This window comes from Photinus pyralis, unplaced genomic scaffold, assembly GCF_008802855.1.
Source record: "Photinus pyralis isolate 1611_PpyrPB1 unplaced genomic scaffold, Ppyr1.3 Ppyr1.4_LG3b, whole genome shotgun sequence".
NCBI lineage: Eukaryota > Metazoa > Arthropoda > Insecta > Coleoptera > Lampyridae > Photinus > Photinus pyralis.
The window spans coordinates 20,439,029-20,463,258 of NW_022170510.1; the positions used below are offsets into that span (position 1 = coordinate 20,439,029).

General features: G+C 36.3%; 1 protein-coding gene across 1 annotated transcript; it reads left to right on the forward strand.

The window, feature by feature from the left end:
* The first annotated feature begins 2,617 nt into the window (after positions 1 to 2,617).
* On the forward strand, positions 2,618 to 5,378 carry LOC116166494 (medium-chain acyl-CoA ligase ACSF2, mitochondrial-like). The gene is made up of 9 exons (XM_031481456.1): positions 2,618 to 3,184; positions 3,229 to 3,526; positions 3,572 to 3,774; positions 3,821 to 3,926; positions 3,978 to 4,222; positions 4,266 to 4,431; positions 4,479 to 4,735; positions 4,783 to 4,924; positions 4,973 to 5,378. The coding sequence occupies exons 1-9, from the start codon at positions 3,147 to 3,149 to the stop codon at positions 5,186 to 5,188; spliced, it is 1,671 nt and encodes a 556-aa protein (XP_031337316.1). The 5' UTR covers positions 2,618 to 3,146; the 3' UTR covers positions 5,189 to 5,378.
* Positions 5,379 to 24,230: the final 18,852 nt, after the last annotated feature.

A 24,230-nucleotide genomic window follows, 5' to 3' on the forward strand; every position in this document is an offset into this window, starting at 1 on the left:
CTGCTGTTTAGGGACGTATTCTGAACCGTTTTCCACATATTCGTTTCAAAAAAGTCGCAATTTTAGAAGAAAACCTTCAGTCATTTTAAAAAATCCTCAGAGTTTAAAAGGGTGTAATCATGTAATTTTTCTCTTATACCGCACACGTACACTTAGTTTAGGATCCTTCAAAATTGACAATATTCTACAGGGTGTTTGCAATACTGTACACACCAAAAACTTGAAACAACGTCATCCAAATCGAAATCCCTTGTCATTTGAAAGACGTGAAGAACGCTTGTTACGTAAACTGTACAGTGCAGACAAACAATTGTGTACAGGGTGTCCAATTTTCGACTCTTAGTGCTATCAAAAAAGTAATATAGGCACCATGACGAACATTGAAAATAAATATACGAGGTCAGATAAAAAAGTTATCGGACCTAACCACATATTTTATATGGAAGACCCTGGTATATTTTAATCTAAAAAATAGCATATTAAATTTTCTTTTCACGAAGAAAAACTAAAATCAAACTCAAAAAGATTCAAAAAATTAAAAAAAATTGAAGAATCTGAAATCTTTTTGAATCATTTAAATCTTTTTAAAATTTTTGTGATCGCTGGAATTTTTTCTGAACATTATCGCTGGTGTGTTATATTTTTGAATTCTGAATTCTGAAATTAACCCTTTTTTGATTTCCCCCGTATCTCTTAAGCGAGCGAATATTTTAAAATTTTGATTTTACCGTTTTAAGTTTAACTCAAAAGAGCACACGTATACCCTTAACAATTACGGAAATACCCTATAAAAGTGTAAAAATGGGACACCCTGTACAACAACAGTTTCATTGATTTTCTTTTTATAAACGTGCATCGTTATTCATTCAAGAACTAAAAAACCCTTAATTTGTGCTTATTTTGTGCGAGAACTGCCACGTTTTGTGAGTCAATATTAATGGAAATATGGAATTTTCAATTTGGGGTTACAATTTATCAACAATTCAATGTTGCATGCTAATTTCGTGCAGTCTTAGCTGAAATCGCGCCCATTAAAAATAAAGACACATAAAAAAAGGTTTTCGGCTTAGGTCATATAACGGCCTATTTATGTGTACACGAAAATAAGTTAAGGCATAAATATGCGATATGTTGCCCTTCACTAGAAGAATTTTTGGTTAAAATTTAAAAAAAAAGATTGTTGCAATACGCGATACGCTTGTCTTTATTAGAGGCATCTGTGGTTAAAATTTCAAAAAGATCTCAATAAATAATGCATGCATCTTCAAGATGTTTCTTGGGCGAGCTATAAGCTACCAAATGCAAAAACAACGAACTAAAAACCTGTAGGGGTAGTTAAGGCCTTGGACAGACGGCCGGAAAAGGAACCATAATAGCGCATTCCAACATGAGTTGGAAAATGATCCACATTTTTTCCGTCAATACTCATGTAAAAACCTTTCCTTTCATCCAGTAAACGTTTTTTAAAGGAAAATAATACTTACACCGACTATTGGTCACGGTTTACCAGCACTGCTATACACAAACTTTGGATGGTACGCCGCTGTGTATCAGAAAATAAATAATTTGGGATAAATGTTTTAAAAAAACGAATAGAAATTACTTCTACTTTAATACTGTGGGGGTACCTGGGAGTGTGAGGGTATGGTCCGGTCCGTGTGGCGCAGTTCAGTTGAAGCTGGACTGTGGTGCTAGGGTCCCAGGTTCGAATCCGGGTTCGGGCATGGATATTTGTAAATGTATAGTGGGTTGGGTTGGTAGAGCAGCCTTGGCTGAAACCCCGCCCACTCAAAAATAAAGGCAAAATAAATAAATAAAATAACATTAAAGTTACTAGAATCTGGCCATTTTTGGGCAAACATCATGCGTTCTCTCTCTAACACACGAGCCCAATGGATTGCGGTACTTTCTATATTTAGTGACTTTAAAGTAAAACGTCGAATTTAAATATAAGAGTAAGAACACTAAATTTGAATTACGAGCGAAGAGAACGTAACATATTGCATCGAGCGATTAAAACTCTGTACAGGGTGCTTCAAATTCATGGCTCACCATTGGAATCTCAGTAACTGTGAGATAATAAATGGGGGCAAAGTTGCTCCTTTTTGTGACAAAAAACGCGTTCTCCCCAAAAGTATAGTGTGAAATGTCGTTGCCCTCTATCTCATTCCTTAAAAATCCAATATGGCGTCCATAGGAATAAGAACCTAGTAGCATGCAGCTTCTACATCTAGCGTGTTATGGAAATTCTGATCACAGATTCAGATTCTCCAGTACCCATAGAAGCTGCTAACGAGAACCATCTATTTCGGATCGTTTAAGATAGGGAAAATGAAAACGAAATTTGACATTTTCGGTTTAAGGGGAATATATCGAAAGAAAAAAAATTGTGTGATGGTTTTGTCCGCCTGTCTGTCCGTCTGTTCCTCGTCTAACTCGACAAAGAAAAGAGGCAGCGATGTCAAACCTTCGCCAATCGATTTCTAAGAGGTCAAGGATCAGTGCTATTGAATATGAGCCGGATTAAAAGTCTGGTTTCCGAATGTGAGGCCAAAAATTCCCCTACTGAAAAATGTATAGGTAATATCTCAGTTCTCATCACCTACACCGTATCTCTGGTCATTAGGGAGAACCCAATAGTGAACCACAAATTTGAACCGCCTTGTACACAGGGTCTTTCTTTCATAGAGACAATTAGCCTTATATGGGAAACTAAAAATTATACGCACCGGTTACTGGTAGGACCCGAGTGGCGAGTTGTAAGAAGGTTTTTTTAAATGTTAGTTCTTGACAGTTCGTTGATAGCCTCCTACGACAACGGAAGGGTACAGCGGTTTTTAATGGATGGTGTATGATTTTGGTGACATTTTGCCATATCGTAGTGAGTGGTTTCGCGACAGTGAAGTTCAAGAAACCTCAGTTACCTTGAAGTGAAGGGTATAATTGGATCAAACATGGGATATATTGTTTAAGTAGGAGCCATTTCTTGAACTCGAACTTTGCCTAGTTGATTTTAATGTCTGTCAATGATTAATTCAACCTTTGCTCCCTTATTAATAAAATGGATAACATTGAATGTTTGATCAACGTTATAAGTCCCAAATCTAAATACAACACATCATAACGTAAAGTGAACGGTTTGCAAAATGCAAGCCATTGAGAATGATCAAGAAAGTGATACCCTGTAAGTGATTTTCAATTGTACTTTTTTCCAACCGATTGCCTTAGGAGCCGAAAAACGGGTTTAAGTTACCTACACAATCCAGGCAGTGAACCTCTTCGGTATATGACGCTTTCTAATTTGCTTGAAAGTGCAGCTGCAAGATACGGCCAAACTGAAGCGTTTGTATCATTGTACGATAATAGAAGAGTTACCTACACAGAACTTCATCGAGATGCTGATCAACTGGCTTCGGGTTTTCGACGTTTGGGTTTAGGGAGAGGTGATCGAATTGGATTATGGGCGCCCAATGGTATAGAGTGGGTCACTACGATGTATGCCGCAGCTCGTGTGGGACTTATAACGGTTGATACGTTTTGCAATCTACGTTCTATTTGCACTAAGTTGTAGGTGTGCTTGAATCCTGGTTACGAGGCGAACGAGTTAAAGTACTGCTTAAACAAGTGCGGTGTTAAAGCTCTAGTATGTCCGGATGTGTACCGAACCCTAGATTTTTATGGCAAGTTGTGCACGTTAATCCCCGACTTAAGCAGTGGAAACGTCGAAGTTCCCACATTGAAAACCATCATTATGATCTCTCAACAGAAACTGAGGTAATTTAAAACAAAATGCCAAAAAGGCCGTTATGATTGAATTTAGAGGCACTTTCAACTACTGCGAGGTGTTGGGTATGGCCGATGAGACGGGTATAGAACAGCAAAGCAAGGTTTCCCCAGATGACATTTGTAATATTCAATTCTCCTCAGTAAGGCCGGTGATGAAACGCATTTCGATACGTCATTCTGTCACTCCCTAGGGAACCACCGGGCTACCGAAAGCCGCCTGTCTAACTCATTTTCAAATATTGAACGTTGCTTATTTCGTTGGAAAACGAATGAATTTAGATGAATCTCAACAAAAGTTTTGTCTACAACTTCCATTGTTTCACGTATTTGGTGTAGTCGGAGAGATTGCAATGGGAACACATTTTGGAAAGACGATGGTTTTTCCGTCGCCGACTTACAACTCAACTGCGAATTTAAACGCTCTAGAACAAGAAAGGTTGATAATAGGAAAGTTGCATTTCACTCAAACTTTTTTTTAGATGTTCAATAGTATTTGGCACACCTACTATGTACGTCGATCTAATTAATTTACAGAAGAAATCGAATAAGAAGATATGGGTTACTGATGCAGTTATAGGGGGGTCACCGTGCTCTCCAAGCATTATAAACGCTATTAAAGATCATCTTAAAATTCAGAATGTTACTGTACCATTTCACTCCTTAGTTGTAAATATACTTTTAATTGTTTTCAGATTGTATACGGTGCGACAGAGATGACCGGTATAACATTCCAATCGCTTATAGACGACAAGGAATATCGCAACACGGAAACTGTCGGATACATTATGGACCATGTTGAAGCTAAAGTTGTGGATCGCAAGGGAAACTTGGTACCTTTTGGTACGCCAGGCGAACTTTGTGTGCGAGGGTATTTAATATCAAAAAGCTACTGGAATGATCCAGAGAAAACCAAGGAGGTGCTTTGTGACCGAAAATGGTACCGAACTGGGTATGTTCTCATAAGTTTCTCTCCCAGCAACAAAAATGGGCTTACAGCGATGAGTTCGTCCTTCAAGAAGACGGTTATGGTCGTGTCGTCGGCAGGTTAAAAGATATGATCATACGAGGCGGCGAAAACATCTTCCCGAAAGAAATTGAAGACCTGCTAGGCGAGCACCCTGACATTTTGGAAATTTTTGTAATATTTCCCAAGTAAGTTGCAAATGTAACGTTATACGCTGTTTAGGTAATTGGCGTAAACAGCGAGCGCCTTGGCGAAGAGGTATGCGCATGCGTACGACCGAAACCGGGATCGCAAGTCACTTTGGATTCGATACGAGAATTTTGTAGAGGCAAACTTGCACCTTATAAAATACCCAGCCATTTGGAAATAGTAGCTACGTTTCCGAAGACCGCATCGGGAAAAATCCAGAAATATCTACTCAAGGAACAAATTTGTTAAATTTCGCAATAGTCTTTTTGGGGGTTCCACTGGAACACTTAATAGCAATAGAAATACATCGTTTTTTTTACATTTTGTTTCCAAAAGAGCGCGGAAACATATTTTTCTATACAAAAAACATCTTACTTTTTTTTATCGTATCTAACTATATCAAAAACTATGGACTTCCAATAACAATTTTTTATTTCAATACGTTTCGTTACCAAGTAGCCATATTCTGTAACTTCAAGTAAAATTTTGCTAATCTTTATAACACGCTTTTTAACTGGGATTTCGAGATGAATCCCTGAGAGGTTTCTGTAACTTACTTCCAATAAGAAGACAAACCTTTCACAAGAAACTTTCAAAGACGTTCCTGAACAGATTTCAAGGGTTTCTGAGAGTCAAAGAATATTCTTACTAGAGAGAGCTTCTTTAAAGAGACTCCTAGGAAGTCAACGATTCGCAAGGAAACTCTTAAGGTTTTCATGAAGCTTTCCATGTAATTTTTAACGAAATTCAAACAAAAAGATTACCTGCCAAGACTGTATCGAAGGAGGTTTCTACGAAAAGAAGACCAGGTACAGTTTCCGTGGGTAGAAGAAATCGTCTTTTTCTGGTCAATATGCGATAACTGCGTTTCTTGGTCAATTTTAATTTCTTGAGTATTACAAAGAGTTTCGAAAAAAATGTTCTTGAAATATTGCAAAAAAGATGTCTATAAAGTTGCGAGGAAGACTTCTAAAAGGCTATGAAGTCACTTAAGAGGACTAAGCCTACTAGAATGTTTTCCAAGAAGACTTTTTAGCGTCAAGTAGTTAAGCGAGACGCTTATGCTTCCACATTTCCCTATACCTAGCATCAAAGGTTTTCAAGTTATTCAAGATTTTTCAACATTTTTGACGTTTGACTGCTTCTGTTTAGCGCCCTGTACCTATGGTTCCGTTGACTTGAATTTCAAAAAGTCTTCCAAATTCAACAATACTGAAGTGATGCTACATGCGGATGATTTGAATTTTGATCGCCTTTCTACAGGATGTTTTAAAATTAATGGTCAAGTTTAATAACTTCGAACCTTAAAAAGTTGATTTTTTCAAATGAAACCTGCTTTATTTTTTTGCACTTTCAAATGTGGAAAAAAATTCTACATCGATCAATTATTACATGCCCTATACCTATCTGTTATGGTTTTCGTTTTATTTAAGATTTTCTAAAATTGTGACCGTTATATGCATAATTTTCTTAGGAGGCCTTGAAATAAAGTTTGAGGCAAAAATGTAAGGTTGATTCCCAAATGAGATACTACGTGTTTAGTATCACTGGTTTTGTATTTTTTTTCTCTATCGAGTGACGTAAAATCCAATATGGCGTCCATTTAAAATATGGAAGTTGATGTGAATATCTCGGAAACCGCCATTTAAAAAAAATTTTTTCTACGTTCATTAAATTTATCCCATCGAATATCTCTACTTTTATTTGAAACTTTTTTCGATAGCTCTCTTTGTTACTACAAAATTTGAACTTTTTCAAAATGGGGATTTTCCCTTTTTTTTAATTATCTACGAAACGATTTATTTTTTTTCAAAATATCGCATCGGAATATCCATTAGCACCAAAAACTACACAACTTTGCCAATTTAACCGAATATGTAAGTATAATAATAACAAAGATAGCCATGTTATCCTACTCAATTTAAGACACCCTGCATAATAGCAGAGAGCCTCAAAATAAGCATAAATTGTTAGATCGCATGTGACAAAATCGTTGCTGAACAATATGCCTAGCAGCTATTAATGGTGTTAATCCGGGGTGATTCAACGTGGACAGCATGTCTTTTATTTTGAAGTAAACTGACAATATAAATCAAGACATAAGGTTATAGCGATGGCACTTTTTTTTACTTTCAAGCTTCCACAACTCGAAAACGAAGCAAGATCGGACGATCGTTTATCTAACAATTTATACTTTTTTGAGGTACTGTATCTGCTAGTACAAGGTGGACCTTTAAGTTTGGGACACCCTGTCTATTAAAATGCTAGCCATCGTCATGGTCGGTTGTCTAATCGTTGTACCAGCCACGAGAGCGGCCCGGGTTCGATTCCCGGCCGATGCAGAATTTTTTTAAATTTTATATATTATTTCGCATTTCTACATTTTGCTAGGTCAGTGGTTCTCAATCTTTCAAACACTGCGCTCGGTTGAGTATTTTACCGAGTCCCCTATAAATTATAGTTCTTTTTAAATACATAATAAAATCGTGTACAATAGTTGTGTTGTGTTTCGTTATTAAATATATAATTAATTGCAAAATTTTTTTAAATTCTCCTGTATTTCGCAACCCCCTCGGATATGTTCTGCGACCTCCCAGAGTTTTAAACTTTAAATCCGACGTTTCGTTTCCGATTAACCATCATCAACTTTGTTTTTTCTTATGGAAATAATGTTTACTTTTCGTGCCATTTGATAGCGAATTTTGTTCGGATTTCAAAAATGTAAAAAACATCACCATTTTTTAAATTGCCTACAAAGTTTTGTCTTGGGTAGTGAACGTACGTAGTTTCTTGCGTTTTGACGAATTAATAGCGCTATTTCTTATTAAAAGATAGAGATGATTACAAAAAGTAAAAATTACTTCCATAAGAAAAAAAGAAACTGGAGACATAACGTCGGATTTAAAATTAAACTATAGTTCGTTTCACCAATAATTTAACATTTCTCATTCGGTCGTTAAGTAGCGGGAATTCCCACTGCGACATTTAAAACAATATATACCATGAAATATACCATACTGGCGCAAAGATTTGTTTACGGCGCATTTGGGCGCATGATGAACGATACGATGTCGTACAAAAAATATATTAATAAACGCCTTTTGAAAACGTTGTTATCCCCTCCCCTATTTTTAAAAACAATTTTTTTATGGTTTAACAGTGATGGCGCAAGCTTTAATTCACACAGATTCGGATAGCAAAATGCGTTATGGAGGGCTACGTTCAGGACGAGGGGGTAATACATGAGCAAAATGTTGTACGAAAGACTACCAGTTGCCAAAGACTACCACAGACTATTAGTGACTACAAGAGACTACCCCATGAATGCTAGAGACTACCATATGAATACCAGAGACTACCACATGAATACCACAGACCACCAATGAATACCAGAGACTACCACATGAATACCAGTGACTACTCCAGACTACCACACAGGTGGCAGCGAGATAAGGAGTTGTATCTGGACTGCGACCGATGTTGGGCAAGATCCTTTAATTCTAGATCTAGATCCAGATCAAAGATCCGCACCTAGATCAAGATTGTCCTAAAATGATCTAGATCCTTTACAGATCCTCCATAGGCAAATCTGATTTACATGGGTGGATTTGATTCATTATTCGGAAAATGCTTAGGTACTTATCTCATTCTGTGAACCCCTTCAGGTTTTACTTTTATCTATGCAAAATTCGCAAAACAGTAAGAAAAATGATGCGAAAAAGTCCTTCTTTGAAAATTATAATAACCGCCTACATCTGAATGACTACTTAAGGCAAAGTGGTGTGCTTACCTTCATAACAATAACGTGTTTTTCGGATAATTCGGGTAGACCTGGCGGCGGCATGCCCATGAAACAGTTGTACAGGGTGAGTCAACGATTGCGCGGAGTAACTTAATGCCTTGAAGATCAGACTTTTCGATAGAGCCTTTTGTATTATGATATGGTTGAATATTCTCCACATTTTAAAAATATTTGGAATTATACAGGGCGCGCCCACAAAGTAGGGCGCCCAAATGGTACATTTTTTTAAATAGAACCCATTGTATTTGAATGCATTTTTGAATTCTACGTGTAATTGTACGTTTTTTTTATTATATGGTTAATATCCGAAAAACTAGTAGTTTTAAAGATAATTAGATTTGTAAGAAAAATTTGGCATTTGCAAGCGTCAGTATATTGTCAAAATTATTAATTAAATTTTGATTCCAGGTTTTATATCTTTTATCTTGGGTTAAGTAAAAGTCAAATAAATACATCTACTATTACCACTGACTACCATAGGAATACCAGAGATTACCATTGACTACCACGGGAATACCAGAGAATACCACTGATTACCTTCGGAATACCAGTGACTACCATAGACGACCACAGGAATACCAGAGACTACCACGGGAATAGCAGTGATTACAGTGGCGCACTAACCCCCCCCCCCCCCGAAATTAAGCACCGATAGATTTTTTAAAAATAATATTTTCCTACAATCGTTTATGAATTAATCATTCCCTATTTCCCAAAGATCCGACCATTCTCTCCGAGGAAACCTTAACTAAATTCCAGTCTTTAGTATCATTTTATAAAGATTTGACAGGAACTATAGATGGGCTAGTTGCCGAACTTAGACTTTGGTACAGAGCAATCGCCAGATTGCCAAATGAAGATCGACCCAGAGATGCCTTAAGTGCTTTACAACACGTTACAGACACCTTTACAAATATTAGGGTATTACTTGCTATATTAGCTACATTGCCTGTCTCTACTGCGGAGGGCGAACGTAGTTTTTCAACTTTGAGAAGACTCAAAAATTATTTAAGAAATAGTTCTTCCGAAAACCGACTAAATGGCTTAACTCTTTTAAACATTTATAGAAACATGACCCCTTCTGTGGAAAATATTTTAGAGAAATTCGCACAAAAACCTAGAAAATTAGAACTTACTTTAACTTAATATTTTTAGTCATAAATAATTTCTTTTACGTTTTGTTTTTTTCGGACAAAGTAGTGTAACTGTGTAATCTTTTGTTTATTAAAAATATAATTTATGTTAACATTTTGGATTTACTAATTTCAATAACTCCCACCGAATTTTTTTTCTGGGTGCGCCACTGAGTGACTACCAGTCATGTGTACGAAAGATTACCACACCGACTAACCCCTCGATTCAGGATAACCAAAAAACAAGAATGGCGCATGCCTAGGAGTACAATTTAGTATAGAAACATGATAGAAGAAAGTAACCTTTAAAAACGTTAAGTTGCCCCCCCCCCATTTTTTGAAAATTTGTCATGGCTTAACCTTGATGGCGCTAGCTTCAATTCAAGTGGCGCATAACCAGATGTCTCAGGTGGTATAGATTCCAGAGACAAAATACGTAGTGGGGGGGGGGCTACGTATACGTGGCCCCTCCCAAATGTATTTTCGGATTGCTAAAAAACCGATAATGGCGCAAGAGTTATTATCGGTGGCGCATGTAAGCGCATTACTTTATAATAATATGACAATCAAATCTCTAAGTTGGGGGCAAGTTAACGGACCCCCATCCCACACGTGAGATAAATCCTTCGGGGCGATTTAACTCGGTCCAAGTCTGAAAAGTGGAAATTATGTTCTTTTTTTACAAGCTAAGATAATCACGAGGTTAATCATGATAATTTACGGCTCCTGTTTTTTTTACCGCCCTAGGCTTTATCCTCGCCCTTATATGGGTAAATCCACTCCTGGCACAAAGATTCTGTGTGGGTCGGGAAGATACACAGAAAATTTCATGTAATTCTGATAACTTTCGTGACCAAAAATTACAATTTTCTAAGATTTTGCATTTTCACGTTACCTACAAGACCACCAAATACCAAATTTCGTCAAACTCAAAATTTGGTTCTCACGAGTCACGACCTTTTAGCGGTGCATCATCGTGGGGCAATTGAAAAAAAGTTTACAAAATCTAATAGATGGTTCTCGAAAAAAAATAGCTAAATGCAACTTCGGGGACTTTTTAAGGGTAACTTCCAAACGAAATTGTTGGCGACCTATGGTTTGTTAGTGTTTATTTTGGTCCCCTGTATCAGCCGATTTTTTTTGGCATATCCTATTAAGGTTTCTCAATTCGTAATCAAAACATTGCCTAATAAGTAATTAACGACGCTTTTATTATAAAAAGAAACAATGCAACATACAAATCCTTCGTTTGAATCGAAGTTCAAGACTTTTTCAAGATCGTGGCCATTTCTCGATCATTATTTTAACACTCACAATGAAATAACAATACAATTTCATATCATACAGAGATATTTTGAGTATAATTCACCTTTGCTAAACAGTTAATTTGCTTATCTTTATCGCACGCTTGTCACCTGAACCAGTTTAGCGCAGATAAGGAAATACTACAATTCTACACCGTAAGGTGACAGATCAATTTTTTCAATTAAATCCCTTTCGTGCCACAGTTTTGGCTAAATACCCCCTAAAGTTCGTGTTCGCGGGTGCTTTACACTAATGGAAATGCCACCACCACCGTCACGAAATCAACCCCTTTCGACAAAAACCGTAGCGGGAACTTTCCCACAATTTCGTAACACAGAAAAACGAGTTTATGATATCGGTAATAGCAATAAAAAGGAAAAAACTATCAATTACCTGTCCAGAGATCAAGTTTACAAGAAGGGAGAAGTAGAAACTCAAGGGTATCGGCGAGCGGACACTAAACCGGCAGTTTCGGATAAAAAGTCCACTCATCCAACTTTTCGGAAAATTGCTCGAAACACTTTTGTCACTTTATGTTATCGCGAACGGGCTAGAAACACAACAGAAATCGACACCGGGCACACGGTTAGTTACGTTGAACCAAACCAATCTCTATTCCATTCCAAACAACTTCCTCCTGCACCTTAGCCGGAGCTGCACGAACGCGGAGGACCACATTCCGCGACGCGACGACTGACCGCGTTATCAAATTTAAACAAATGCACCCCCCTTAATAAGATTATAGCAACAATAATTAACAGGCGCGCCTTCAGATAATTATTAACCGCATGTGCATATAATTAATTATTAAACAATGAAAGCACCTTGACGCATTCGTTTTGTTTTAGTACTCATTGACCCGAATGTACTACAAGGGACAATTTCGACGCCTTCTCGGTATTAGTGACGCCCTAATTAAATTACACCTACCGACTGCCAGGAAATGAGGAAAAGTTATGTTTCTCGGCTAAGGGATGGAACCGTTAACAACTTGGATACAAGTTTCCAGTTTCGCTGGAAAATACAAGATCCTTTCGGCTCTCTTTACTTCTACCACTAAAACATAAATTAAGTACAGAAAAATTAGTCAAAAAGCAGCTGTTTTGAGAAGGATCTTTAAAGATATTCGAGGGTTCATTTATAAAAATGATCTTTTTACACAAAGTATCATTTTGGACCTACAAATCAATTCAGAACCAGCACTTAGCGAGAGGGATGATAGGAAACAAATTACGTGGGCATACTGTCCAAAATTTTTACACAGTTTTGATACCTTTCTAAAATGTACTACACATTTCTGAAATATTTCCAAATGTTTCTTAATTTTTCTAAACATTACAAAATATCGTTTTTACACATTTCTAAAATGTTCTGCACGTCTCTGAAGCACTTCCCAAATTGTTTCAAAATTTTTCCAACGTTTCCAAAGTATCTACCTATAATTTCGCACGAATTTCCAATATTTAAAAAACGTTTCCAATTTTTTAAAACATTTTCTAAAGCATTTCCAACATTCGCTAAATGAATTTGTTTGTTTTGTACAGGGTGTTTTTTTGGGAGCTTTAGTTAAAAGTTTCTGGGAAAGTAAAATAGGTAGGTTTTTGAAAATTTGTACTTAGGAGTTACTCTGAAGGCCGAATCGATTTAAAATATTTTCAAAATGGCTACACTTCCGGAAACACCGGAAGTAGATAGTAACTTCGTTATTTTAAATGGCAACCCCCATTTTTTATTGCAGTTTTGGATTCTACGTGAAATTTCACTTCTTTTGATACCCAGATGTCGATATCTACCATTTATGGTTTTTAAGTTATTTTGACTATAAGAAAAAAAATGGCGGATGCAGATGGTACCTTGATAATTGATTACTTGAAAACGGTTGTAGTCATGGCAACCTTTTTTATCAGTGCATAGAAAATGAATAGGGCTTTCTTTTAGTGCACTTAAAAAAAAAGTTAAATTGCGTACGACCGCTCCTATGGATATCCAAATTTATGAAACTTCAAAGACTAAAAACTCAGTTTTTTTAAATGGAATGACCATGTTCTTACTATTCCATGAGATAGAGAATCGAAATGGGCATATTTTGAGAATACATGTTCCTATAGCTATCTTTAACAGTTTCTGACTTATTCCCATTTTATTGAATTGACACTATTTTTTTCGGATTTTCTTTTTAGTAGTCGGCCATGATTCTATAACAATTGAATTTTAAACAAATCTAGTGACACTAATCCGTCACCTACTGTTATAGGTTAACATAGTTTTTCAAAAATCGAAAAATGACTCGTAGTGGTTTCACCTTTTTTGGAATTTAATTGTTATTTATGGTAAAATGGGCAGAATCGCGGCGCGTGCTTTCCGTACATTCATTCGAAAACTGGAACGAAATTGTATGCATTTTGGAAATTTTGTACCCCTAATGCACTACAAACCGTTGAAGCACAAGTGATACAAAGCTCTACAAGAGAATATTTAAGAAAATGAATTGAATTGCAAATGCAAGATTAACAAAATAAATTCAATGCAAAATATAAAAAACTTCGTTGAAACATTTTTGGTATGGAATTGTTGCTAGAACAGATATCGCATTACCTCTCTTAATTTCCAGACTTATACGTTGTTTAAGAAATTCAGTTGAACGCCTCTGTTTAGATTTTTCAAAAATTTTCCGTCCTATATTCTTAATAAATTGAGTTATTTATTAATGAATTATTTAGACTAGAACTAGAATCAATGGTATTAAAGAATCCATTCCTTGATTTGTTTAAAATTCGATTGTTATAAAATCATGGCCAACTACTAAAAAGAAAATGCGAAAAAAATGGCATCAATTCCGAGATCAATTCAATGAAATGGGAATAAATCAGAAACTGTTAAAGATAGCTATAGGAACATGTAATATCAAAATATGCCAATTTCAATAACTTTTTTTTAAGTACACTAAAAGAAAGCCCTATTCATTCTCTATGCACTGATAAAAATGGGTTGCCATGACTATAACCTTTTTCAAGTAATCAATTATCAAGGTTTTTCTTAAAGTCATAATCACTTAAAAACCATAAATGGCAGATATGAGATATGGGTATCAAAAGAACTGAAATTTCACGTAGAATCCAAAAATGCAATAAAAAATAGGGGTTGCCATTTAAAATAACGAAGTTACTATCTACTTCCGGTGTTTCCGGAAGTGCGGACATTTTGAAAATATTTTACATAGATTCGGCCTTCAGAGTAACTCCTAAGTACAAATTTTCAAAAACCTACGTATTTTACTTTCCCAGAAACGTTTAACTAAAGCTCCCAAAAAAACACCCTGTACATTAATATAAGTATCATTTGTATGGAACCAATCTGTAATTTTCCTAGTCCATTCTTCTGCGACCGCGAATGCCTCCCCCACATCCTTACGCCGCCCTGAAGCAGTAGTGTCACCGGCGAACAGTATGGGGGCCCGTGGGGGGACCTTGACAACGAAGTGTCGGAAGAGGGTACTCATAATAGGCATTGGAACGTCAGGACGAGACATATCTATCAGTGCAAATATCTGCAGAATGGAGTGTCAGAGGATTTTGAATGTATCCCAGGCGACCTTTAAATGTTTATGTGTAAAGAGCCTCCTCCGACCTCCCCATTAATCATTTACCAAAAAAGTGAACATGCTACTTACTACCTTATAATAATCCAATCATTTACTAAGCTATTTCGGTTTAAAAAAATGCGCTTTATCTACACAAGAGTTATTGTGCACAATTTATACAGGGTGGTGTTTTTAAGTGGACCGTTAGAAGAATCTCAGGAACGGCTTGGAATTTTAGTTCGGGGCCATCAAAAGGAATCATTCAAGATGATCGCTTTTCCGGTTGTATCAGAATGATACCGGAACTTTTTTATTTCAAATGGGTCGGCTTTTTTTAATTTTATATTTTTATCCGTTTTTTTATGCGACACACTTCGCTAATCCGCGCAAATCGGTTGCTTTAAATTAGTTCGAGCAAAAAAGATAAAGTTCGTCGAAATACCGGGTGTTCATTAAAACTGGTAGCTTTCATCCATGTACCGAGCGTTCATTAATTCTGATATTATTCCTGCATGCATGAAAATGGGGTGCTTCATTACAATGCCCTTACCCTGCTTATACTTACTACCGACCGGAGCCATTATATCACGTACAAGTAGATACACTACTTCTGTGATTATTTAAATGTTTATTCATAGTTACTTAATATGCTTTATTATACATTTTTGATATACAGGGTGATTCCTATAGTACCTGCCACCGTTTGGGAGCGTATAGGGGGTGCCTAGGGGAGTATTTTGATATAGGACACTTGGGGTCGGAAATCTAAAATAAGGGCGCCAGAACCAAATTTATCTTCTGGAATTTCACGCCTGTATGTAGGCAACCCAACCGACCGACGTTTCGCGCGGAGCGATGCAGAGCGAGTTAGCGCGAGGAAGCGACATGGGAGGGAAGGAGGGAAAACGACAGTCAAAAGCAATAACGTTTACAAGTGTTCAACGTGGCCACCGTTGTTCTCAATGCACTTCCTACATCTAGCCAACTATTATTATACTATTGCCATAGTGTTTATTCACTTGATACGCGTCGTTGCAGACGGGATTTCGTGGGTTTAAACAAAATTCTGATCAAGTGTCAGCCACACATCGCCGCCTGAGATCGCTCCGTGTGCACCGCCGGCCGGTTGGGTTGCCTACCTACAGGCGCGAAATTCCAGAAGGTAAATTTGGCTCTGGCACCCTTATTTTAGATTTCCGACCCCAAGTGTCCTATATCAAAATACTCCCCTACGCACCACCTACACGCTCCCAAACGGTGGCAGGTACTATAGGAATCACCCTGTATTTAAGTTGTATTGTTACATTTATATTTTTGTTGTTGTTATTGAAAACGAATAAACATTATTATTATGGCTTGTGTCCACACTAAGTTTTTCCGTTTCAAGTGAAACTGTTTCCTGTGTTGAGAAAAAGACCCTGCCGTACGCAAATGTCATTATGTGGACAGGCCCACAATTACCAGACCTGCTGCAGACCTTGGATGGTTCCGAAAGTGAAGACCTTTTTAAAACTCCTAGAATACGTAAAAAGGGATACAATATGCCGAAGCAACTTTCAAGGATTTCTGGAGAAGCATCAGGACGCATATACTGATGGATCACGCACAGAGTCAGGAGTAGGATGCGCTGTTATACGGGGACAGCACGTTAGACGAGTGGACACTCACGCCTGTGTATGGAGCAGAACTGTATACATTGTGGCAGGCTCTACTGTATCCTCCAATAAATAAAGGACACTTTTTTTCTCATAGTTTGCGATAGTATCAGTGTTATGGTCGGGATACGGGTCCAATTAGTTCGAGCGAAAAAAATAAAGTTCGTCGAAGTACCGGGTGTTCATTAAAACTGGTAGCTTTCATCCATGTACCGGGTGTTCATTAATTCTGATATTATTCCTGCATGCATGAAAATGGGGTGCTTCATTACAATATAACATACGAAATTTACTATCCAAAGCGGTATTTCAATGGCAATTACCTCCCAAAATCCTCTTATTCAGAGAATACAAGAAAATAAAACATACTAGGCTTACCCATGCTTAGCTTCACGGAGAACCTCCCCCTATGTATCTATGTGGCGAACGGTTAACGGTTTTGTCCAAACAAGAACAGCTTTGAAAGTGATGATTGGCGACTGTGGTAGAAGTAGAAAATGTCAAAGGCAAATACGTAGACGCCTTATCAAATCTAAAAAAAAATAAAAATCATAAATGCTAAATTAAAAAAAACAAAAATAGCAAACATAGGCAAAAGTAACAATAGTTATCATGACTAATAAGTAATAATAGTAATAATCTTAACAGTAAGATGCACATAAAAAAATAAAATTAATGTGCGATAAAAAAGTGAATTAGCTATCGAAAGTCTTAAATAAAGATTCTCTTTGTATGCTAATGTTGTTTAAATTATACGAAAACAGCAATGGCGGTTTTTTACGAGAGTATATAGCAATTTTACATTTAGGGAGAGTTTATTTGCATTAAATTTTGTAATATTTGCATTCGTTATTGACTGGAAAAGTTTCACATCGTCCGCAAACAATCAAGGTTTCAGGGTAGATGGTTTATTTTCAAAAGAAACAATAAAGGACCCCAATTGGACCCCTGAAGGTTGCCAAATTTCTTTCGACTATATACAGTGTGTCCCAGATCGCGTGGGATTGCATGGGTAACTTTGTTATTATTAAAGATAGAGAATTGGTTAAATGGGCAATGTTTTGCAGTTTTGGATGCTTATTTAAAATTTTCTTATGGAAATTCAAAATCTCGCATAGGTTCGACGTAAATTAAAAAAAACTAAAATTGGTCTGTCCACGGACTGATAAAACTGTTAGTTTCGATACTCTTGCGGATAAACCACCTACTGACCTACAGAATGTGACCTGGGACAATGCATCAATGATAATACATTGTGTAAAATAAAGCAAAGTGTCTTAAAATGTGTTTAACTGGATAATAGCATACATTTTTTTGAGGGGATAGTTTGTAGTTATACCACCATTTGTAGGTATGTAAGTATGGATAATAAGATAGTCAATAAATGATGTTATAAAAATCAAAATTTTTCTAGGCCTACTTATATAAAATTTTGGAGGGAGTTGTAATGCCCAAACCCCCCTCTTATGAGTGCGCCCCTGATTTTTTAAACATCTGATGTCATTATTTTCATTGTTTTGTTGGCTCGAATAGATGTTGTTTTGTTTTTTTAATTCATCACAGCCTACTTGATTAAAATATAAAAACCGTTGATATAACTGGTATCTTATTTTCAATCTTTTGTTATAATGGCTCGTTGAAAAGAGAATTAAAAAATCTATCAAGTAATCTAAAAATTCAATATGGCGCCCATTTAACTGTAGGAAGTTGGTAAAGTTTCCTCAAAAGTGGCCATCTTGAATTTTTTTGACATGAATTCTAAATTAAGCGTATCAAAGACAGTCACTTTTATATAAAACTTTTTTTATATCTCTTATACTTTCTATGATATGAGACATTCAAGGAAATGACCAATTTTAGTTTTTTTGAATTTACGTCGAACCTATGCGACATTTTGAATTTCCAAAAGGAAATTTTAAATAAGCATCTAAAACTGCAAAACATTGCCCATTTAACCAATTCTCTATCTTTAATAATAATAAAGTTACCCATGCAATCCCACGCGATCTGGGACACACTGTATAGGGAATCTGTACAATAGGATTAGAGTTAAAAAAATATATATGAGGTTTTATTATTAAAAGAAAAACATTTTTTTGCATTAAAAAAATTGTGTTGTTTACATTTTTGAAATCAAAAAAAAATTCCGTATCAAATGACACAAAGTGTTTGTTATTTTTTTTTGCCTTTGAGAAAAAGAGAAAAAACAAAGTTGATGATGGTTAACCGGAGACGAAACATCGGATTTAAAATTTAAAAGTGTCTTCTTGTAGAGAGAAAAAAGTTTGCATTAAATTTTGTAATATTTGCATTCGTTATTGACTGGAAAAGTTTCACATCGTCCGCAAACAATCAAGGTTTCAGGGTAGATGGTTTATTTTCAAAAGAAACAATAAAGAACCCCAATTGGGCCCCTGAGGGTTGCCAGATTTCTTTCGACTATATATAGGGAATCTGTACAATAGGATTAGAATTAAAAAAATATATATGAGGTTTTATTATGAAAAGAAAAACATTTTTTTCCATTAAAAAAATTGTGTTGTTTACATTTTTGAAATCAGAAAAAAATTCTGTATCAAATGACACATAAAGTGTTTTTTTTATTTTTTTGCCTTTATTTTTGAGAAAAAGAGAAAAAACAAAGCTGATGATGGTTAACCGGAGACGAAACATCGGATTTAAAATTTAAAAGTAGCATCTTGTAGAGGGAAAAAAGTAGCCATTATAATGTGTTATTTATTTTGAAAAAATTTGCTAAATAACTTAAAATAAAAACGATTTTGCGAAATTTCGTTTTTTTCCGGTTATATCCGAAAGTAGTGGGAATTTTTTCAGTTTCAAAACTGCCATTTTGTTAAGCATTAAAATACGCAACTTTGCCAAATTTAAACTACCTACGCTATCTCTTACAGTTCCCGAGATCTCCATGGTGGCCTGGAATTTGAATTGTTTTTTTGAAATTTTTTGAAAAGTATAGTATGTACCTACATTTACCGAAGCAATTATGCATCGTTTAAGAAGAAAAGAGGAAAAACTAGTGCATACTTCATTTCCTTATGCGAAAATGATGTAGGTGGACGCATCAAATTAATCGTGAAAATGGACTCCTATTTAATGATAACGCTTTTATCGCACGATTACAATTCGTGAAGGAGTAACAAGTATTTGCAACAATGTATGTGACTGCTTTATTGACCACAACCTGGCAATATTTTTACTTTTACGGTCGCCGCTATTTCACGTATTTATGGGTATAAATACAAGAAAAGGCTAGAGATTCTAATACGAAAAGGATTGGTTATGTCTTATCTTAATTACTTTAGGATTTATGATTAATTGTCCGATACAAATTATCCAATTCGAAAGATTGCGGTTATAACTGCAGTATTATATGCATCTGTTTAGATTTACGATTGGTATATGGAAGAAATTTGGAATTTGGAAGAAACGGGGTTAGGGCGTAGTATTTGTATGTTAAAAAATCTCCAAATTTCGTTTTTTTCGCAACCCTGTACCGAAACGGAAATGCACCACTATGCGAAAAAAAGGTTCCAAAACCAAACATTCTGGAACTTCGGTTTAATTTGGATTCCTCTACTGAACCCTATCACACCTTACATTAATGGCATACCATCGACTTACACATTGTATAAAATAATAGCCGATTTACAATGAGCGTCATCAGTTGAAGAGAAATTCGCGTACAAATTTGAAATTACTTTATACTTACATTATAACTATGGCATCAATTGAAATGCGCAGTACTAAGTAATTAGAATGAATTGATCCATTTCAGTTGTATTTCATTAGAAATATGTGCATGTTTAGCATCAATTTCGTTTAAATGGGTATTTAAGGCACTGCATTGTGTAGAGACATTTTTGATTCGTGTAAATCGAACGTAGCACCTTCCCCTAATGATTTTTTTCTAAATCGTATGCCCCGTGCGGATTTATGGCACAGCAAGATTGAAGTCAGTTTCAATTTAACGACCTGTTGCCATGACAATAGGCTATCCGCACTATTAATATCAATGAAAAGGGCAACCAATTAGTAAACCTGGTCACATATTACATTAAAATGTTAAATCACGCGCTTTACACAATGAAAATACGTTATTCCTGTTTCCAAAGAATTGTTTAAGGTTTTTTCTACTCGTCATGACATAAGAATTTTATGCTCAACGCATTGTCCTTGTATACGCCAAACATTTTTTATGTTTAGTGTTTCCATTACTCGCAATTAAATCTCATGCATGTAGTACTGGATAAGGCCCGCGCCCTTTTAATTAAGGTTGACAAATTATATCACAGGCGGTACAAAGATAAATATCGGCAAAAGCTAACACAAACATTTAGACGAATATTTTGTAAACAATTTTGTTGTGAGTATTAGAATGTGGTTACCCTGGAGTTTTGTTTAGTATGATTTTTTAATTGCTTTTTATCATAGTCGTAACCTTTTTGAGATCAGTTTTGCTTGGTAACCACTCTGTATATGAACACCCGGTATCTGGAGGCGCTCCGTTACGGTAAGTGTACCGAAAGTATTAATTTCTGCTGATTCTAGGAATTCAAAATAGAAGGTAAAAGTAATTGACTTCATTTCTAGAGTTGTGTTTCAGCCGCCGTTACCGTAAACAACGTAAGTAATTCGCCGTTTGCAACCGTTCCCGTCAAGATTAACAGTAGCTATAAGTTAATGAGTTGCAGTGAATAGTGGAAATTTAAATGGCTAATTTGTCCGAGATGGTATTTCGTTAATAAAATTTTACACCGTGTTGGAAATGAATTCCGTCTTTTCTGTATCGTGTCAATTTTAGCAGCCTTTTGTTTCTTAATAACTTCAGGATGTTGTGGCGACGCGATAGCGAAAGTTTATCACAGGTTCAGATGTTTTTATTAGATGTATTTCGTTTTACTTAATACGGCAGCATGATTTTCTGCCCATGAAAAGCTTAATCAGCAAAATCCAACGCACTAGATAGGACAACCTTTTGCTGACTTACCTTAACGATGAGAATGATTCCAATTGGCACAATAAAAAACATGGCACACCTAGTCTAGTTATTGCACGTAACATGAAAAGTGTGAACTCACAGACTATGTGGCTCAATGGTAGAGCGTTGGGCTATATAAAGCCGGAGGTCGGGTGTTCGAACCTGGGCTGAGGTAAGAATTTTTTATCTGTAACAGAGATAATATAAATAAATAAAAATTAATGTCAATTAGTGGGGGTTATTTTTGGAGAAGACTCAAAAATGATTTGCATGTTAACTTCCGAGGCGACCAGTTGGTCCAAATAACAAAATTGGTTCGCGTTGTATCATTCAAAGCAACCAATCGTGATCCCTACACAATTTTAATTCGAGTTTAAGCTATAGAAGCGACCAGATGGTCCACTTTTCAAATGTTAATTCGCGTTTTAGTCAAGGTAGAGACCACAATCTAATTTGCGTTTGAGTAATCTAGACGGCCGTTTCGTGGTCCACTCTTTGAAAGAATTTGTTGAAATTTAATGTGTAGACCATGGTGCGAACAGTATCCCCAGATAAAGAAGAGTCGTAAAATAGACTTTTAACGTTGCTTTTTGATTAAGCTTTTGGTGAACGCTTTTTGGTGTTTGGCAGTCAGCCTTAATGAATGCTTTTTTTTTGTAAAGACAGTCAGTCTTGGTGGTTATAAATTTGTTGTTCTAAGAAATTGTATTACGTCGTTATACAAGTGAATGTTCTGGTTTGAGTTGAGCTCAAGCGTTGTTCACGTTTACGGAAAAGTAGTTAGTGTTGTGTTTACGAGCAGCAATCAAGTGAAATTAAAGAAGTGAAGATTTTGAAGTAAATATCAGTTGGTGTTTGTGATTCGAAACGGTTTCGGTAGCCTCAGGCAATCAGAAGGAGGAAACGGTAATTCCAGGGAACAGGCGACCGGTCACTGGCGCATCTAAAACAGAATTACGGCACACGGAAACGATAGCGATTTTCCAAAGCGGGAACGGAAGCACCACTTACTAACGTGCCTAACGGGAAGGCGCAAACCCCCTTCATAATTAACGAAATGAAAATATCCATAACGTACCTTGAAATTAAAGGGTACGGTATAGGTAATGCAAAATTAAACACTTTCAAAATGTGACAATATCAAAAATCCAAAAAAAACAGAAAAAGATTCTCCTAAATAATGCTGTTATCTTATATAGAATTCCCAAAATGCGGAAAGGGAAGGGAGGGATTTCTAGCCGGTCGGCATACTCTGGTGTTAACGTTTAAAATTAAAACTTTTTTCATTTTCTGGTCACCATAAAAATCCGGGACCAGTCCCAAAACGCGTGCCAATTAAGCGCACTTCATTTGACACTAGACAGAATCTAATCAGACAAGATTTTCTACTACCGGTATTTATGCTCACTAAAATGGCCGGGCACAAATTTCCAATTTCGGATTTTCAGTAAGGCTCATTGCTAACTGGAATGTTTGAGTCAACCGGCAGATTAAATTTATCAAGTTGATCTACGTGTAAGCGAGTCGGTTTCTATGCCATTGAACAACTATAGTCGGCCAATCATTAATTAACCGAGCTGAAATCATTCATTCCAATCGAAGAGAGCTTTCGGATCCTGCAAAGATAATTAAAATATCTCTACGGGAACGGCTACAAATCATTCGTCGAAGTACCGGGTGTTCAGTAATGCTGGTAGCTTCCATCAATGTACATTGCGTTCATTAATTCTAGTATAATTCCTGTACGAAAATGGGCTACAACAACCTAGAGAAGAGTTTTCATGATATGCTATTGGTATTTAGGGTTATGCCAGGTGTTAATAATTGGTTAAATAATTCTTAGAATTGGGGAGGGGGAGGGGATTGATTGACGCTCCTGAGTTTCTCGAATTAATAAAGTTTAAGTCTTTATCGAGATTTTTGTTATAGCGGATACTGGACGTGTCCTGGAAAAATGACAATAAGTTCGAATAACAGTTTTCTTAGTACCTGAGTTTAATTGAGCTACCTGGACAGGTGTATGTGGGCGGTTTAGTGACCGTATGCCATTGCACATACCAATATAGATCCCCAATTTTATTAAATGCCGATTGACTTGACTTGAAAAAAACCCTCTAATGGAACCACCCTGTCTCGGTCATAATACTCAACTCAAAAAAGCCGCGCAACCTTAAATACATTCAATTCTAAACCTTTTATTTAAAAAATCAGCCTTATACTCGTTCCACTTACCAAAATCCGAATCTTAATTACTCAATGCGGACCGTGCGAAATTTAAAGGATCAAAATCGGCATACAAACAAAAATCTATACCTAGTTACCTTTCATAAGGACCCCGAAAAGAAGTGCTGGCCTTGATACGGGAGAAGAAACCACCCTAACCTGCCGTGAAGTGGCGTGGTCTAAAGGATCTACAGTGGGAACCTGAGACTTGTATAAAATATACCGTACAGTGTATCGAAGCACCCGTTTTCGTACAACAGCTTATACCAGAATTAATGAACACACCGTACATTTTGATTTCTTCCATCATTAGTGAACACCCGGTATTTAGATACGATATAGGTTACAAAAATTGGTGTTCCGAGTCTATTTTTCTTATATGAGGTGGGGACAGGAATTGAAACTCGTCTAGAGTCGATGAGGAGGTCAGATTGAAATAAGCAATTGTCCAATGGTTCCTGTAGAGATGTTTTAATTATTTGTGTAGGGTTCGAGAGGTCTCTCTCTCTCTGCATAGAAAAAGGAGAGAGAATTAATATTGTTGTTACAGTTCCGTTGCTGTTAGCTTGATAAAGAGCCTATTGCGGTTGATTT

Excerpts from the sequence above, each read along its gene's own strand:
- LOC116166494 (XM_031481456.1), top strand. The coding sequence starts at position 3,147 with ATGCAAGCCATTGAGAATGATCAAGAAAGTGATACCCT. Across the intron at positions 3,185-3,228 it reads GATCAAGAAAGTGATACCCT|GAGCCGAAAAACGGGTTTAA; the intron begins GTAAGTGATTTT and ends CGATTGCCTTAG. Across the intron at positions 4,925-4,972 it reads CTGACATTTTGGAAATTTTT|GTAATTGGCGTAAACAGCGA; the intron begins GTAATATTTCCC and ends TACGCTGTTTAG.